Source organism: Prionailurus viverrinus, chromosome D1 (assembly GCF_022837055.1).
Source record: "Prionailurus viverrinus isolate Anna chromosome D1, UM_Priviv_1.0, whole genome shotgun sequence".
Lineage (NCBI taxonomy): Eukaryota > Metazoa > Chordata > Mammalia > Carnivora > Felidae > Prionailurus > Prionailurus viverrinus.
In genome coordinates, this window is record NC_062570.1 from 115,503,946 (window position 1) to 115,520,170 (window position 16,225).

General features: G+C 53.1%; 1 protein-coding gene across 1 annotated transcript; it reads right to left on the reverse strand.

Moving 5' to 3' along the window:
- Window positions 1-324: 324 nt before the first annotated feature.
- On the reverse strand, window positions 325-6,840 carry NLRP6 (NLR family pyrin domain containing 6). The gene is made up of 8 exons (XM_047823320.1): window positions 6,812-6,840; window positions 6,430-6,710; window positions 6,113-6,151; window positions 4,112-5,858; window positions 3,219-3,311; window positions 1,911-2,081; window positions 1,652-1,819; window positions 325-1,183 (listed from the first exon to the last, which is right to left on the reverse strand). Exons 1-8 carry the CDS (start codon window positions 6,838-6,840, stop codon window positions 1,075-1,077), a joined length of 2,637 nt encoding a protein of 878 aa, XP_047679276.1. The 3' UTR covers window positions 325-1,074.
- Window positions 6,841-16,225: the final 9,385 nt, after the last annotated feature.

A 16,225-nucleotide genomic window follows, 5' to 3' on the forward strand; every position in this document is an offset into this window, starting at 1 on the left:
GACTCCCATGCTTCTTTCCCACCTGGACTGGGGTCCCAGGAGCTGGCTAAGCCCTGCAGTGTTGAGCAGAGAAGACCTGAAGATTCAGGGCCTGTCTGCTTCTCGCCCTGTCCATCAAAGACAGGCCTCACCTCAGAGCTCCCTGTAGTAGGCTGTAGCCCTGAGTCTCAGTTTCCTCATCTGGGAAATGGGGAACACAACCGCACCCCACACAGATGGGTTGGGGACCAAAGGAAAGATTGTGAGCACCCGTTAGGATGCTTGGCCGCATGCAACACAAATCAACACCAAAGAATCCAAAGGAGAATGTATTATCGGCACATGGACGTGGGGACAGGCTGCTTGCTGCCCCTTCCACCACAGCGCCTACCTGGAGTCCAGTCTGCTGTGGTCTCCCCCCTCCCCTGGTCTCCATCTCTGAAGACCTAGGCAGTGAACGGACACCACTGGGCTGGCACCACACAGCCTCGGGGATGGCTTCACTTCCGGTGCCAAGACCCAACTTCCTGGGGAGGAATAGTGACCTGCCTGCCTTTGGTCAGGGGTCAGCCTCTGCTTGATCCCTTGTGGCCAAGGGCAGAGTTGTGGGGCTGTGAGGCCCACAGTGCAGATGGCGATGGGATCAGTGAAGGAGTTGCTCTGCACTGAGTACACCAGGTCAAGGCCAATACGTGGCAGAGACTTGATGACTGGGAGCTGTCAGCATTATTGTTGCCAGGGGTATCTGCAGGGTGATGGCTAGGGGGCCCCAGGAGAGGTGGGTGGGTGGAGCAGTTGGTGGGGGGGTTGGGGCAAGAGGGCTCCCTGGGTGTAGAGAACAGAGACAGAACCTGTGCCCAGGGTATGGGGGGAGAGGCATGTTCTGGGACACCTGTCCCCGACCAGGTAAGGGACCATGTGTGTCCTTGCCTCTCACCTGCCTGCCCAGGGCCCCTCAGGCTCAAAAGGGCAGCCCGGAGCAGAGAGCAACATCCTCCTGCCCTTGGGATGAGGACATCTATTCCACAGGGCTGACCAGAGTCCTCCCCCTGGCATTCAGGGCCTCAGAGGACACAGCTGAATCCCGTGGGAGGCTTAGGGGTGACTTTCCAGCAGTGGGTGTGTGATGACCAGACCCGGCTTTGCCTTCTTCACCTCCCGCAGCTCCTGCAGCGACTGCGCACTCAGCTTCACAGAGGTCAGACTGCGGCCATGTGTATGGACAGAATTGGGAATCGGTTGGGGAAGCTGAGGTCAGGGCTGGGGGGACGGTGACAGGAGAGCAGTGTGGGGCAGTGGTGGGGCTGTCAGCCTGGGCTGTGCCAAAGGCACACAGTGACAGAGGTGGTTAGTCAGGGGCGTCAGAGGTTGGGGAAAGAGGTTAGGCGGTGGGGGCCGGAGCCCTTGGGGGAGTAAAAAGGCGTTGGGATCATTGGCCCAGACTTGCCATGGCCCCGGATGACAGATGGACGTTTGGTCTGGCAAAATGGTTGAAGCCGAGGGCCGGGGCTAGGACTTTTTGGAGCATGGGTCTCCAGGGGCTGGGTTTGAGTGTGGGCACTCGGGGAGCCCCGGGAGGAGTTACTCTTCAGGGCCTAGGGGAAGTCCCCAGGCACCCAGCCCAGTCGTTGAGAGGCCGAGTCCCCATGCCCCTTTCCGCCCCTGTGTCTACCTGAGGGTCTGTAGGCGGCATCCTGACTGCTGTAGGACTCTACACAGGTAGGTCACCACGGGTTCCGGCAGCTGGCAGTCACTTAGATCCAGGGCGGTCAACGCGGAGCTCTGGCTGAGCGCGCCGATGAGGTAATGAAGCGCCTCCTGGAGGGTGGGCTGCTGCACCCTGGGGGGGACGGCCACCCTCAGAGGCTGCTGCCAACCGCCCCCCTACCCTACCGTGTCCCTCCCCCCCCCCGACCAGGCCAGGCCCTCACCTGAGCTTCCGCACCCGGCACTGGGGCCAGGCCAGGCCCTCACTCAGCACACGCAGGCCGGCCTCACTGAGCCCGTTTTGCAGGAGGCCCAGCTCAGTCAGGGCGGGGGCCGCCCGCAGGGCCTCAGAGAGGTCTCGGCAGACAGAGTCAGACAGTTTGCAGCGGCACAGCCTGTGGTCAAGAGCACATGTGTCTGTCTTCAGTCCCCTTGGCCGCTTTACTGTCCCCGCCTCTGCAAACTGCCCGCTCCTCGGGCGGCTGAGGCTCTGTCTGGAGAGGCGCTGGCTCGACAGGAAGTTTCCCCTGTCCTTTGTTACCCACCACACGTGTCCCTGGGGAGCCTTGGCCACATGTGCCTGTGCGTGCTGGACTGCACTCCACTTTTCCTTAGGGCACTATTCTCTACCAGCTGTTGGATGAGCCAGTGCGGATCTTACTGTCAGCGTGTTTAACTGCATGTAGCTGAGCATCGGGTTAAGGTGGCCATGGTTTATTCATGCAGCTGGTCCCTGGCGATGGGGAAGTGGGTGTTGTTTCCACCTTTGTTGCCATTATAAATACTGCTGTGATGAACACCACGCGTTCAGTTTAGTGGCAGCATTGATGGGCCAAACGCGCTGATCACCTTCTTGGCTCCCAATGTTTATCTCCAGGTTGCTGGAACGTCATACCAAGCGAGGTGACCGTGTCACCGTGGCCATAGGCTGTGCCCATCTCACTGTGCCCCACCAGCACTAGCTCCTACAATTTCTCTTACCTTCTGCTTACTTGGTGATAAGGTCACACACTCAGTGTTGTGCACCCACTGCTACGTTAACTCTCATACCAACCCTCTGAGGTGGAACCTTCCATTCCATAGAGGAGGAAACGAGTTCAGACAGACTGACTCGCCCAAGGGCTCGGAGGCAGGCAGCCTGGACTTCAGAGCCTGTGCCCTCAACACCTCCCTCCACTGCTTGTAAGAGCCCAGAGGGACTGCCCATCACTTTCCAGTAGCAACTAGTAGCCTTCCTTCGGAAGGAAAATTTATTCTGGTCTTCTTTACCTCCCCACCCCCAGAACACTCAGCAGCACCATGCTTGGCACTCTAACGGGGCCAAACCCTCCTTCCTAGCCCCGGGCCACACCGCCTCCTCGCTCCTCCGCGCTACGTGGGCAGAGCCCATTGGCCCCGGCACAGGACGCCAGAGGCCACAGGCTCTCAGCCTGTCCCCTCTGCCATGTCCAGACAGGGCTACCCCTCTGCCCCTGCCCAGAGTACCCTGCTCTGCATCCCTCCAGGGGGGCCGTGGGGGCCTGGTCACTCACGTCAGGCTGCTCAGACCGCAGTGTTGGTCAGTCATGGCCTCAAAGAGCGAACGCAGTGGAGAGGCCTGGGTTTTTTTCATGGTGGCTTGTGAACTGCCAGGAGAGACAGCAAGGTGAAGCCCACTCGTCCCCTCCCAGTCCCCACCTCTTTCCTGTGGCCCTGAGTGTCAGAGCTGCCTCCGCTCTCCACCTCAAGCTGAGCCAGGACCCCTCCACCCTCTTTGCTCCAAACCCAGAGTGAAACCACTCATCTGTGGCCCCATGCAGCTCCCCGCTGAAGCAGTCTGCCTGAGTCCAGTGGGGGGCATGTCACCCACATCCCATGTGGGTCTGTATTGCGCCTGCAGTGGGCGTCCCCAGCCGCGGCCCGTCAGCATCCTGACATTCATTATTTCAACAGATGCTGAGCTCTGGGTCAAGTGCTGGGTTGGAGTTAAGTACACAGAAGACTTAGCCCTGAAGGAGCTCAGGATCTGGCGAAGGGTAGACATCATGGCATACAGTGGTTAGTGGGGCACTTCTGGGGCCAAAGGGGTCCCAGGCCAGCTGAGGGAGGCTGGGAAAGCATTGAGGATAGGCAGCAGACAGAGTGTTCTGGGTGCAGGACAGCAGGCGCAAAAGCTCAGGGCACAGCCGGCGTGGTGTATTCCATGCTAGGAATGGATGTGGATGGCTGGGGGTTGGCATGGCAGGACAGGCGGGGGAAGATGGACATAAGGAGCCGCCTTGCAAGGGGGTGGGCGTAACCAGCCCTGAAGTCCTGCTCTCCTCTGGGCAGGCTTCCCCTGCTCAGACGGAGACTCGGGTGCACTGGCACACGCGCCTCCCCTGCCCGCGCCCCGCCCCCTCCCCCAGGGCCTGGGAACCGGGACAGTCTTGCCCTGTAGACTCACGAGCTTCCGCCCAGGCTGCCATGCAGTCGTTTCATCAGGTTCTTCTTCTTTTTCTTCTCGTGTGCGGGGGCCAGTCCACAGCTAACCAGCCGCAGGGCCTGCCCCTCGGGGCAGCACCTTATGCAGTAGCTCAGGACCACCACATCCATGCGGCTTAAGCACACCCGCTCCAGCGCCAGCTCAGGGAGGCCACGCAGGGCCTGGCTCACAAAGGCGCCCTCCTGGGTCTCATACAGGCAGTACAGCAGCTCCAGCACGTAGTTGAGCTCGCCCTCGTCCTCTTCCAGCTCCTCCCTGCCCTCCGGCGCTTCGGTCTCTTGGGTCCCCTCCGGTGCCGCCCTCTGGTGGCCCTGGTCCTGCACCCACCGCAGGACGTCCTGTTTCACGCGCTCTGAAACCACGCAGCCGAAGTGGCGCTCGACGTCGCGCATCCGCTCTGTGTTCAGCAGCCCGAAGAGGAAGCGCGTGGTGAGCGCGAGGTGGCCGCGCAGCTCGGCGTTGCCCCGCAGAAGCGCCCCGACGCTGTCAGCTGGTGCCCGGTCTCCCTTGTCATCCAGCAGGTAGGACAGCGCGGCGAAGAATTCCTGGAAGCTCTGGTCCATGAACTGGTAGGTGACCTCGGTCTCCAGCACGCCCGGCAGCTCTTTCTTGCTGAGAAACAGCCTCTGGATTTTAGAGCCGCGAAGTTGCAGTCTTTCCAGGTCCTTCTCCGCGAACTGCGCCCTGTGCCCGAGGAGGCCTTCGCGGGCCAGGCGGCACAGCTTCCGCAGCTCGCCCTGCACCTGGGGCCCGTCGGCGGCGGGCGCCGAGCTCAGGAAGCTGGCGACGAAGAACAGGTACACGGACGTGGTGGTCTTGGAGGTGCGCGACAGGTCCTGGCCGAGGTCGAGCTGCTGGCGCAGAACCGTGCACACGATCCAGCACACAAAGGGCACGAAGCACAGCGCGAATAGCGTCTCGTTCTCCTTCACCGAGCGGTAGGCCTGCTCCGCCAGCCACTCCTCCCGGAAGAACTTGTGGAAGTACTTCTTCTTGTCTTTGTCGGAGAAGCCGCACACCTCGGCGCACTGCGGCGAGCAGAGGCGGCTCTGCAGCCTCCCGGGGGCCGTGGCGCGGGCGGTCACCAGCAGGCGGGCCCCGGGCAGCAGCGTCTTGCCCATCAGCCCGCTCAGCACGCGCGCGCCCTCCGCCTCCTCGAAGGGGTCGGTGCAGGGCGCCGCGTCGGCGGGCGCGGGCGGGGGCAGCTCGTCCGCGCCGTCCAGGATGAAGAGCAGGCGCTCGGCGCGGGCGAGCAGGAGCCGCACGGGGGCGCTGCGACCCGGGCACTGGTCGAGGATCAGGCCGGCCAGGCTGCACGTGCCCGGGCGCTCCAGCAGCTCGCGGCAGGGCAGGAAGAAGGCGAAGTCCACCTGGCCGTGGTACAGCTTGCCCGCCGCCCAGTCGTACAGGATTTTCTTGGCCGCCATGGTCTTGCCGATGCCCGCCGGGCCCTGCAGCAGCACCGTCAGAGGCCGCTGGCCCTCTCCGTCGCGGCCGAACAGGCGGTTGAAGGTGTGCGTGTCGGAGCGCCGCGCGCGCTGCGTCTCCCGCTCGTCCGCGGGCCCCAGCGCCCCGTCCACCGACGCGGCGCCTTCGCGCGCGATGAGCAGTTTGGTGAAGCGCTTGTTGATCTTCACGGAGCGCGCGTTCCTCTCCTTCACCTTGGCATGCTGCTGCAGGACGTGCTCTCTGTACTTCTTCTTGTACTCTGGCGCGGGGGGGGGGGGGGGGCGTGTCAGCTGACCCTCGCCCACCGCCCCAACCCCCTGGGCTCAGGTCTCAGCCCCCCCCCCCCCCCCCACCCCCGCCAGCCTTGCCACACAACTCTCCCCCGGGACCGGCTGTCGGGAATCTCTGAGCGGTGTAAAACACCCTCGTGCTGCAAACCTGGGGGTCACCCCCCACCCCCGCCCCCGCCCGCCGACAGCTTGGGTCTTGTGCTTCCCGCCGACAGAGACCTACCGGACACGGAGAGCAGCGAGGAGGAGCTGGGGCCGAGCCCTGGAAGGGAGAGCTGTGGTGAGGCCCTGCCGAATGTGCAGGGGGCTGGGGGGGGGGGGGGGGCGCAGTAGGCAGTTGGGGCTACCCCTCAAGAGCGCCCGGATCCGAGCCCTGGGGCCCCTGGATGTGTGGGTGGCGTGCTCTCGGGCGCGGGGGAGGGGGGCGCGCCGGGACTTTTCTGGGGAAGCGGGAAGGATGGCGGCCGAGGCCCAGACTCTGCCTCCGGCGGGAGCGAACGGAGGCGCGGGGACCCTGGCGACCCTCCGCCCCGCGCTCACGCTTCAGCCGGTCCTCCTTGAGCTGCTCCGCCACGTCGCGGATGTCAGCCCTCTTCAGAGTCTTTCGGGTCACGTCCAGCGCAGGCTCCGGCCCGTAGAATTGGATCAGCTCCTCCACGAGGTTCAACGCGTCCGCGCCCTGCAGCCGCCCCCACGGGATGCTGCGGCCATCCTGCGGCGCGTCCCGCAGCTTGTGGCGGAAGCGCTTCAGGTGCTCCTGGCTCAGGTTCTCCAGCGCGCGCTGGAGCAGCTCTCGGGCTGTGGCGGCACGGAACTCCGCGCTGGGCGCGGTCGGGCGGGGTCAGCACATCTGCGGCGACGGTGACCCCGGCCTTGCCCCGCCGCCCCCCACGGCCTCGGCCCGGGGGGCCGGGGCACCCACGACGGGCAAAGGCTCAGATGAGCCCCCATCTCCCCAGCTGACTCCAGGCCAACGTTTGGTGGCACCCAGCCGGGAGAGAAGTTCTTCCCTCCCAGGACCTCGGGCGGGGGCGGGGGTTGGGGGGGGGGGCAGTGTGGGGGCGGGCGGTGCTCTGCCCCAAGGCTTTGCCCCTGACGGCGCTGCCCCTGGTTGTGATAGAGGTCACTGGGGGCAGGCGCTGGCCACCGCTGACCCAAGCGCTGGGGGACCGCCTTCCCGCCCTGCACCCTCCTTCCTGTGTTCTTCCACACACCTGGCCAGGCCGGCTCAAAAGCCTAAGATGAGGGTGCCTACGAGGGCCTGTGCTCTGCCCTTTCCTCTCTTCTTTCCCTTCCCCTCCTTGGGAGCCTGGGCGGAGAGCCACACTCACCACCCACACCGCCCCCTCTGCGTGCCTGAGTTCCCCATCACACCCATCTCACTGCACCCTTTGGTGGCCCAGGCTGGGCGCCTTGCACCAGGGGCTGAGTCGGAGTCCCTGGTGGGGAACAGACACCAAGGGTGCCTTCTGTGCGAATAGAGTCCCTAGAATCCTGAGCCTGGGAGATACTGGGGGACAGCTGTGGATCAGCTGTGTGAAGCCCCAGGGAGGGGGCAGAATGAGGTGAGGCCCCCACAGGCTGGGGCCAGCCGCTTCCCGTGTGACCACCCTGAAAGCCAGCACTCACCCGGACTGGAAGTCCTCTGGCTGGTCCATGGAGTCTGGCCCTTAGGACTGGCACTGAGGGGCAGGTGTGGGGATCAGAGAGGTTATTTATCTCTCCCTAGGTTGATCAGAGCCGTGTTCTAGGGGAGCTGTCCAGCCCCACCCATGCCCCAGACCCGAGTGGCCTAGCTCAGCCAGCGCCCAGATGTCAGTCCACCAGTCACCAAGCTCCCAGACTCGGGCACTGGACGCACTCCCCCTTTAAGAGTTCTGCGTGCTGACCTTTGATTTTCCTCTAATCCTTGTTTCAGTTGGTGTTCTCTGAGAACCCATAGGGCGTGGCAGTGAGGCACAGCTGTGAGCAGGTACCTGCAGAGTAGGGTGGATGGTGTGAAGAAAGAGGCTGGCTCAGAACTAGGCCTTCAGCTTGGAGGCCTCAAGGTAGGTTAGATTCTGAAGGCAGGAGTGAGGAAGGGCTTCTTAGATAGAAGGGACACTGGGAACGAGGGAGGGACTTGCACAATGTTATCGGAAAGGAAGCTGTCATGGGGGAAAGGGAAGAGTTGTGTGGCTTCCCAAACCTGGCTTGAGCAGGCTGATGGGAAGAGGTTTGGAGGTGAGGAGTGTGTGTGTGTGTGTCTGGGTCTGTCTCTGTGGCCACTTTATACTGTGTTTGAGTGAATGTATCTGTGGTCAGCTGAATAATAGGCCCCAAAGATATCAGGCCGTAACCCCCGGAATCTGTGAAGGTCCCCTCACGTGCCAAAAGCAGCTTTGCAGATTGAACTCGGGGGCTAGAGATGGGAAGATCGTCCTGGGTTACCCAGGTGGGCTGTAAATGTCATCTCAGGTGTCACACGATAGAGGCGGAGGGAGATTTGGCCCAGGAGAAGGCAACGTGACTGTGAACCGAGATGCTGGACTGCTGGCTTGGAAGTTGGAGGAAGTCGCCATGAGCCTAGGAGCGCCAGGAACAGAGCACTGGAGGCTGGAAATGCGAGGTGAGGACACACCCTCTAGAGCCTCCACAGGGAGTGTGGCTGAACCAACACGGGGAACTCAGCCCAGTGACACTGATTTTGGACTTCTGAACTCTGGAGCTGTGAGAGAATAAATGTGTGTTGTTTTAAGCCACCAACTTTGTAGTATCTTGTTAGAGCAGTCATAGAAAATGAACACAGTATCTCTTTGAGCATTTCTGTGAAACTGTCTGCAAGAACAGGTGTTCTGGAATATTCACTGCCTTCCACCCATTGTTTTTAATTAAAAAAAAATTTTAATGTTTATTTATTTCTGGCAGGGGGTGGGGGGGAGAGAGAGAGAGAGAGAGAGAGAGAGAGAGAGAGAGGCAGAGGGCAAGTGGAGGGGGGTAGAGAGAGAGACAGAAACTGAAACAGGCTCCAGGCTCTGAGCTGTCAGCACAGAGCCTGACGCAGGGCTCGAACTCAAGAACCACAAGATCACGACCTGAGTCGAAGTCAGACACGTAACCAACCAAGCCACGCTTTGAAATTTTTTTTTTAATGTTTATTTGCCATAAGCCATCCCTGTGTTCAGTCCTGCTTCCACAGGAGCCTTGAGAGCTGCTCCCTGGGGAGAGAGCCCAGAGTCCTGGGAGCCTCTATTGCCCTGCCCCCTCCACCAGGAGGGGACCCACAGAGGCGCCCATTTAGCCCTAACTTTTTTTTTTTTTTTTGTCTGTTTAAGACAAATAGATCCCACGTCTCCATGAGGAGGGCTCAGGCTTTCAGAGGTATGGATCTGTTTAGCCACACTCACATCTACCCCAGGTAACCCCCTGCCTCTCTTCTACTCCCTGAATCCCCGCTTTGACTGCCCTCCACACCAGGCAGCTGCCTGGACAGGGCGAGGTTGGCAGCAGAGAGGCTGGAGGGGCTGCCGCCAGCACGCGAGGGTGGCACTTTGTGCTTTTAAAGGATGTTTGTGAACATGAATACATCTCACTGTTCCCACAGAGCCAGAGAGGCGGGGCCAGTGTCCAGGCCTTCTGTGTTGAAGCAGCCTCAACCGGGTCCAGCCCAAAGCAGGGACAAGACCCTCACTCCGGACCATGGTGTGGGTAACACCCAGCAAAGCAGAGGAGTGGACTGGGTCTCCTGGGGGTCAGGGTCTGGGAACCTGGGAACAAGCCCTTAGCAGAGTTCGGCCTCAGCTCTGGGAGAGGTTCGGGTGTGCGCGTGTGTGTGTGTGACTGTCGTGAGTTCTGTATGGGGTCCCAACTCCCTTGACCTGCGGGCTCCTGACTTAGCTTCTCAGTGTGCTGGGATTCTGCACAGGCAAAACAGCAGCAGATGTGGGCGTGTCCCGGCCTGTGGACAGACTGCGGGCCCCGCACAGCTCGGTGAGCATTGCAGGGCCCTGGGTTGCAGCCTCACCGGCAAAGACCCCAGTGTGCCCCCCGTGGACGCCTCACTGAGCCCCACTCCAACGCTGAGGCACTGCATACACGTTCCTCCAGGCAGAGAGAGATGTCCCACATCGGCCCATGCTGTGTTTCCCCTAAATGCACATTCATTTTCCCTCTTCACAGTATAATTTCTCAAAAGCAAGTTCTCTACAACTGCACTATCTCCTTTTCATTATTACTTCAGGCAGAAAGTGTCACCATCAAGAGCACAATCTCCTAGCCAGACTGTCGGGATCAAATCCTGCTTCCACCATCCCATAGCTGGGTGACCTTGGACACTACATAACCTCTCTGTGCTTCCGTTTCCTCATCTGTAGGATGGCATGGTAAAGGCACGTCAGTGCTGAGGGCAGAGAGGAGAAAGCTGTAAGGCAGGTGCCTAGCCCATTCTAGGCACTGGCTATCACCACCTCTCAGGTTCTGTGGAAGGCCCCTCACAGTTGTCTGTGTCACCAAGAGCATCCCAATTTCTAAATCCACTCCAGTTCTGACCGTGAACTCTTCCTTGAAAGGCATGCTCTTTTCCTTTTGTCAGAGGAACTGAGGGGGCATGTCAGACAGAGGGAGGGTGTGCATCTGCCATAACCAGCATGGGAAGGGCCCCGAGGCCGCTGATTTGGGGATGTCAAGGTCATCCCCATACCCTAAGATGGACCCTCCGTGAGTGCACTCTGTACCCCATAAACTCTCAGCCGCTGCTGATAACAGCCCTGGAAAAAAGCTTTGATGATGGGAGCCGGTATCAGGGAGCCTTGCCACGAACTGAGCCACGGAAGTATGGGGATGAGGAGGGGACATTGGGAGCAGGTGTACGGGTGCAGATGGGGGGTGGAGAAGGCCAAGAGAGAAAGGGAGAAGCAGGTGAGAAAAGGAGATACAGGTGGCAGCGTGGCCAGCAGTGATACTGGACTTGTGTCACCCCAGCTTCAGCTGCTGAGCAGGGCCACTCCCAAGGGCACAAGTTTTGAAATCTTGAACAAGTAATTAAGACTGCATTGTGAAATTCCTCAAAGGTCTCTCGCACAGGGATTTTGCCACCCAGGAAACCTTTGATCATTTCTTCCTCACGCCCACGTTTTGTCCTCACGGCAGCTGCGAACGAGGTCTCTCAGGAGTTGCCCACACTGCCCACTCCTTCTTCGGGGCCTCCTGTCCCCTTCGTTCTCCTGCCTTTGAAAAGCCTCGCTCTAGAGCACTGGTGCCCTCAGCAGAATGCTTCCTCCTTCCCTGTTCTCAGCACTCCCCTTCATATCTTGACCTCAGAGAAAGAACCATTTCTGGAGGAATGGGCAAGATGAGGAAAAAATGAACCTATGGCTGACCCCCTCCTCTTGTGCCAACAAATTAGATAACTTGGATGAAATGGACAGATTTTTAGAAAGTCACAAACACACTGACTCAAAAGAAACAATCTGAATAGATCTACAAGAAGTAAAGAGATTGAGTTAACAATATAGAAAAATTCCCACGAAGAGAAGGCCAGGCCCAGATGGCATCACTAACGCTCCTTCACAAACCCTAACAAAACATGTAAATGAAAAGAATATCCCTCCCCCCCAATAAATAAAATAAGGACAAGAGAAGAATACCTCTCAATCCATCCTGTGAGGCCATACTACTCTGATACCAAACCAGGCAAACACATCACAAGAAAACTACAAGACCAATATCCCTGATAAATATAGACACAAAAAAACTCCACCAAACTCCTAGCAAATAGAACCATCAGTGTATAAAAATAATCATAAACCATGGCCAAGCGGAACTTATCCCAGTAGTGTAAGGTTGTCTTGACATTCCAAAGTCAATTGGTGTAACAGGGGAGTCCTCTGTGTACCCACCCAATAGGAGCTGGCCAGGCAGCCTGGATGGTTCTCACTCCCCTTTTGTCTGATGAGGGTTCTCATTGCAGGGAGTCTGTTCCTTTTATACCCTTGGATGCTGGGGGTTCTGGCGGTGGATATCCTGTCTCTTAGCCTTCAGAAGGTCTGGTGGCTACGAGCTCAAGACCAAGGAGTCAGCAGGGCTGGTTTCTTCTAAGGCATTTCTCTCAGACTTGTAGGTGGTTGTAGGTGGTAGTCTTCTTCCAGGGTGTTCACATGGTCTCCCATGTGCAAAATCCAATACAGATTTTAATACATCCTCACCTACTGAGGGAAGGAAGATATCCAGCCCCAGCCCTCTCTAGCCTTCCTGTCTCACTCAAAGAAGAATTTTGAAAGAAGGCAGAGGGGAGGAAAACACTCACCTTACCAAAAGAAGAACAAAGGTACGAATTACATCAGATCTCTCTTAGAAATCATGCAAGCAAGAGGAGAGTGGAATGAAATATTTAAATTGTTGAAAGAAAAAAAAATCCACCTACCTAGAATTCTGTATCCAGTGACATTATATTTCAAAAGTGAGGGAGAAATAAAGACTTTCTCATATAAACAAAAATTGTGGAAATTTGTCACCAGAAGACCAGCCTTGAAAGAAATGTTAATAGAAGTTCTTTAGAGAGAGGAAAAAGGACATGGGTCACAATTCAGCTCTACATAAAGAAATGAAGACGATTAGTGAAGGGACAAATGAAGGCAAAATAAAATATTTTATTTTTCTTATACTTAACTGATGTATCAGTTTATTCAGGATAACAAAAGCAATATATTGGATGAATATAGCTCTCGAGTAAGGGAAATGTGTGATGGCAATGCTATAGGGGATGGGGGTGGGTCGGAATTAGGGATACCCTGTTGTAAGATACCTGCACTACTGAAGTGGTATTGTGAAAATATATGAAAGCAGATTTAGATTAATTGTAAAGGTAAATTGCAAAATCTAGGGCCACCACAAAAGCATTTTAAAAGAGTATAATTGATATGCTAAAGGAAGAGAAAAATCAGAATAATATAAAAATACTCAAAACCTGAGAAGCCAGAAAGAGAGTGGAAGGAAAAAAGAACAAGAAAGAGAGACAAAGGCATCAAAATAGCAGACAGTCACAAATATGGTAAATACGAATTCAACTATATCAATAATCAGTTTAAATGTAAATTACCTAAATGCCTATTAAAAGAGAGACTATCAGAGTAGATAAAAAACATGACCCAACCCTGTGTTGTCCACAAAAAGCCCACATTAAATATAAAGACACAGATAGGTTAAAAGTAAAGGGAAAGAGAAAGACACACCAGGCTAACACTAATCAAAAGAAAATTGGGTGGGTGAAGGTGGCCAAAGGTACAAATTTCCAGTTATGAGATAAACAAGCACTAGGGGTATAATGTACAACATGGTGACTGCCATGAACACTTCTGGATGGCATATATAAAAAATGGTGAGAATAAATCCCTAAAAGATCTCATCACAAAGAAAAAGGTTTCTTTTCTTTTCTTTTCTTTTCCTTTTTTCTTTTCTTTTCTCTTTTCTTTCTTTCCTTTTTTCCCCCTTATTTTGTATGTACGTGAGATGATGTATCTTAACTAAACTTATGTGGTGATCATTTCACAATATATGTAAATCAAATGATTATGCTGTACACCTTAAACATACAGTTTGCAAGTGTGTCAGTTATATCTCAATAAAACTGAGAGAAAACTGGAGTAGTTTTATTAACTTAAGACAAAGCAGATTTTAGGACAAGGAAAATCATCAGAGATAAAGAGGGACATACATAATGATTAAAGGGTTAATTCTCCAAGTAAACATAGCAGTCCTTGATGGGTAGGCACCTAACAAGAGTGTCAGATACCTGAGGAAGAAACTAATGAATTTCAGGAGAAATAGATGAATCCAGTTTACATTTGGAAACTTCAACACCCCTCTCTCAGAAATGGACAGACCCATAGTTGGACTCAACACCATCAATCAACTGGATATAGTAGACATCTATTGACTACTTCCACCACCACCAACAGAACACACATTCTCCTCAAGCTCATGTGAAACATTCATCAAGATAGACCACATTCTGGGCCATAAAACATACCTTAATGGAATTAAAATAACAATCAATAACAGAAAGTTATCCATAAAATCTCCAAATATTTGGAAATTAAACAACACACTGCCCAATAACACAGTGGTCAAACAAGAAGTCTTAAGAGAGTGTTTAAAATATTGCTGCCTAAATGAAAATGAAAAAAAAACTTATTAAAATTTGCAAGATTCATCTAAATCCATGCTTAGAGGAAAATTTATAGCATTGCATGCATATATTAGAAAAGAAAAATGTTCCAAAATCAATAATATAAGCTGCTACCCTGAGAAAATAGAAAAAGAAAAGCAAATTAGATGCAAGGTAAGCAGAAAAAAAAAAAGAAATAGTAAAAATTAGAGCAGAAATCAATGAAACTGAAAGCAGGAAGTTAGTAGGAAAAAAAATCAAAGAATGAAAAGCTATTTCTTAGAAAAGGTCAATAAAACTCATAAGCCTCTAGTAAGACTAACCAGGAAGAAAAAGAGAAATAATGTACAAATTATTAATATCAGAAATAAAAAAGGGCCATCACTACAGATCCTATGGACATTAAAAGGACAATAAAGGAATATTATGAACAACTCTATGCTCACAAATTTGTCATTTTAGATAAAATGGATCAATTCCTTGAAAGGCACAATATACCAGAACTCACACAAGGAGAAGTAGATAGTATGACTATGTGTGTATCTACTAAAAAAGTTGAATCGAAATTAATAATGTTCCAAAACAGAAAGTGCAAGGCCCAGATGTGTTCACTGGTGATCTATTAAACATTTAAAGAGGAAATGATAACAGGTCTACAATCTCTTCCAGATAATACAAGCAGAGGGAATACTTCCTAGCTCATACTATGAAGCCAGCATTGTTTTAATACCAAGACCAAAGACATTACAAAAAATATTTTTTTGAACAAATCTCTCATGGACATAGATGCAAAAATCTTCAACTAAATATTATCAAATTTAATTCAACATGTGTAAAATTAATTATACACCACAACCAAGTAAGATTTATCCACATACGCAAGGATGATTTAATATTAAAAAATCAATTAGTGTAATCTATTACATCAACAGGCTAAGAAAGAAAAATCACATCATCATGTCACATCATCAAATACGGAAAAAATATCTGATAAAACCCAACACCAATTCATGAGAAAAAGTTTCAGCAAACTAGGAATACAGGGGAACTTCCTCACTTAATAAAAAAAGATCTGCCAAAAACCCTACCACTGATATTATACTTAATGGTAAGAAAACAGATGCTTTCCCTCTAAGACTGGGAATGAGACAAGGAAACTCTCTTTCACCACTCCTAATCAACCAAGGAGGTCTTAGCTTATGCAATAAGACCACAAAAGAAAATAAGGGTATACAGATTGGGAAGGAAGAAATATACTCTTTTTTTTTTCCCCACACATGACATTATTACGTAGAAAATTCCAAAGGTTAAAAAAACTCCTGGACCTAGTAAGCAATTATTGTGAGGTTTCAGGATGCAAGGCTAATATATATGAGTCACTTGCTTTCCTATATACAGGCAATGAACAATTGGAATTTGAAATTAAAACATAACATTTACATTAGTACCAAAAAAGGTAAACTACTTAGGTATAAATCTAACAAAATATGTACAAGATCTGTATGAGTTGAAAGATTATGTGCACACAAAAGCTGCACACAGATGTTTATAGCATCTTTATTCATAATTGCCCAAACTTGGAAGTATTTGTTCTTCAATAGGCTAATGAATAAACAAACACTGGGACATCCACACAATCGAGTGTTAATCAGTGATAAAAAGAAACAAGATATCAAGCCATAAAAAGACATGGGGGAACCTTCAAGGGTATTTCTAAGTGAAAAAAGTCAGTCTGAAAAGGCTACATAGTATGACTTCAACTCTATGACATTCTAGGAAAGGCAAAGCTATGGAGACAGTAAAAAGACCAGTGGTTGCCAGGAGTTGGGGGGAGGGAGGGATGAATAGGAGGGAACAGATTTTTATGGTGCGTGACACTATCGTGGTAGACACATGACATTATGCATTTATCCAAACCCACAGAATCTTCAGCCAAGAGTGAACCATAGGGGCACCTGGGTGGCTCAGTCAGTTAAGCATCCGACTCTTGATTTTGGCTCAGGTCATGATCTCATGTTACAACATGGAGGTGCCTTGAAAACATGTTGCTCAGTGAAAGAATCCAGACACAGAATGACAAGTATTGTATGATTCTACTTGTACAAAGTGTCCAGAACAGGCAAACCCACAGAGATAAGAAGTAGATTAGAGGTGGCCAGGGGTTAGGGGAGACTGGGAGTGACTGCTAATGGG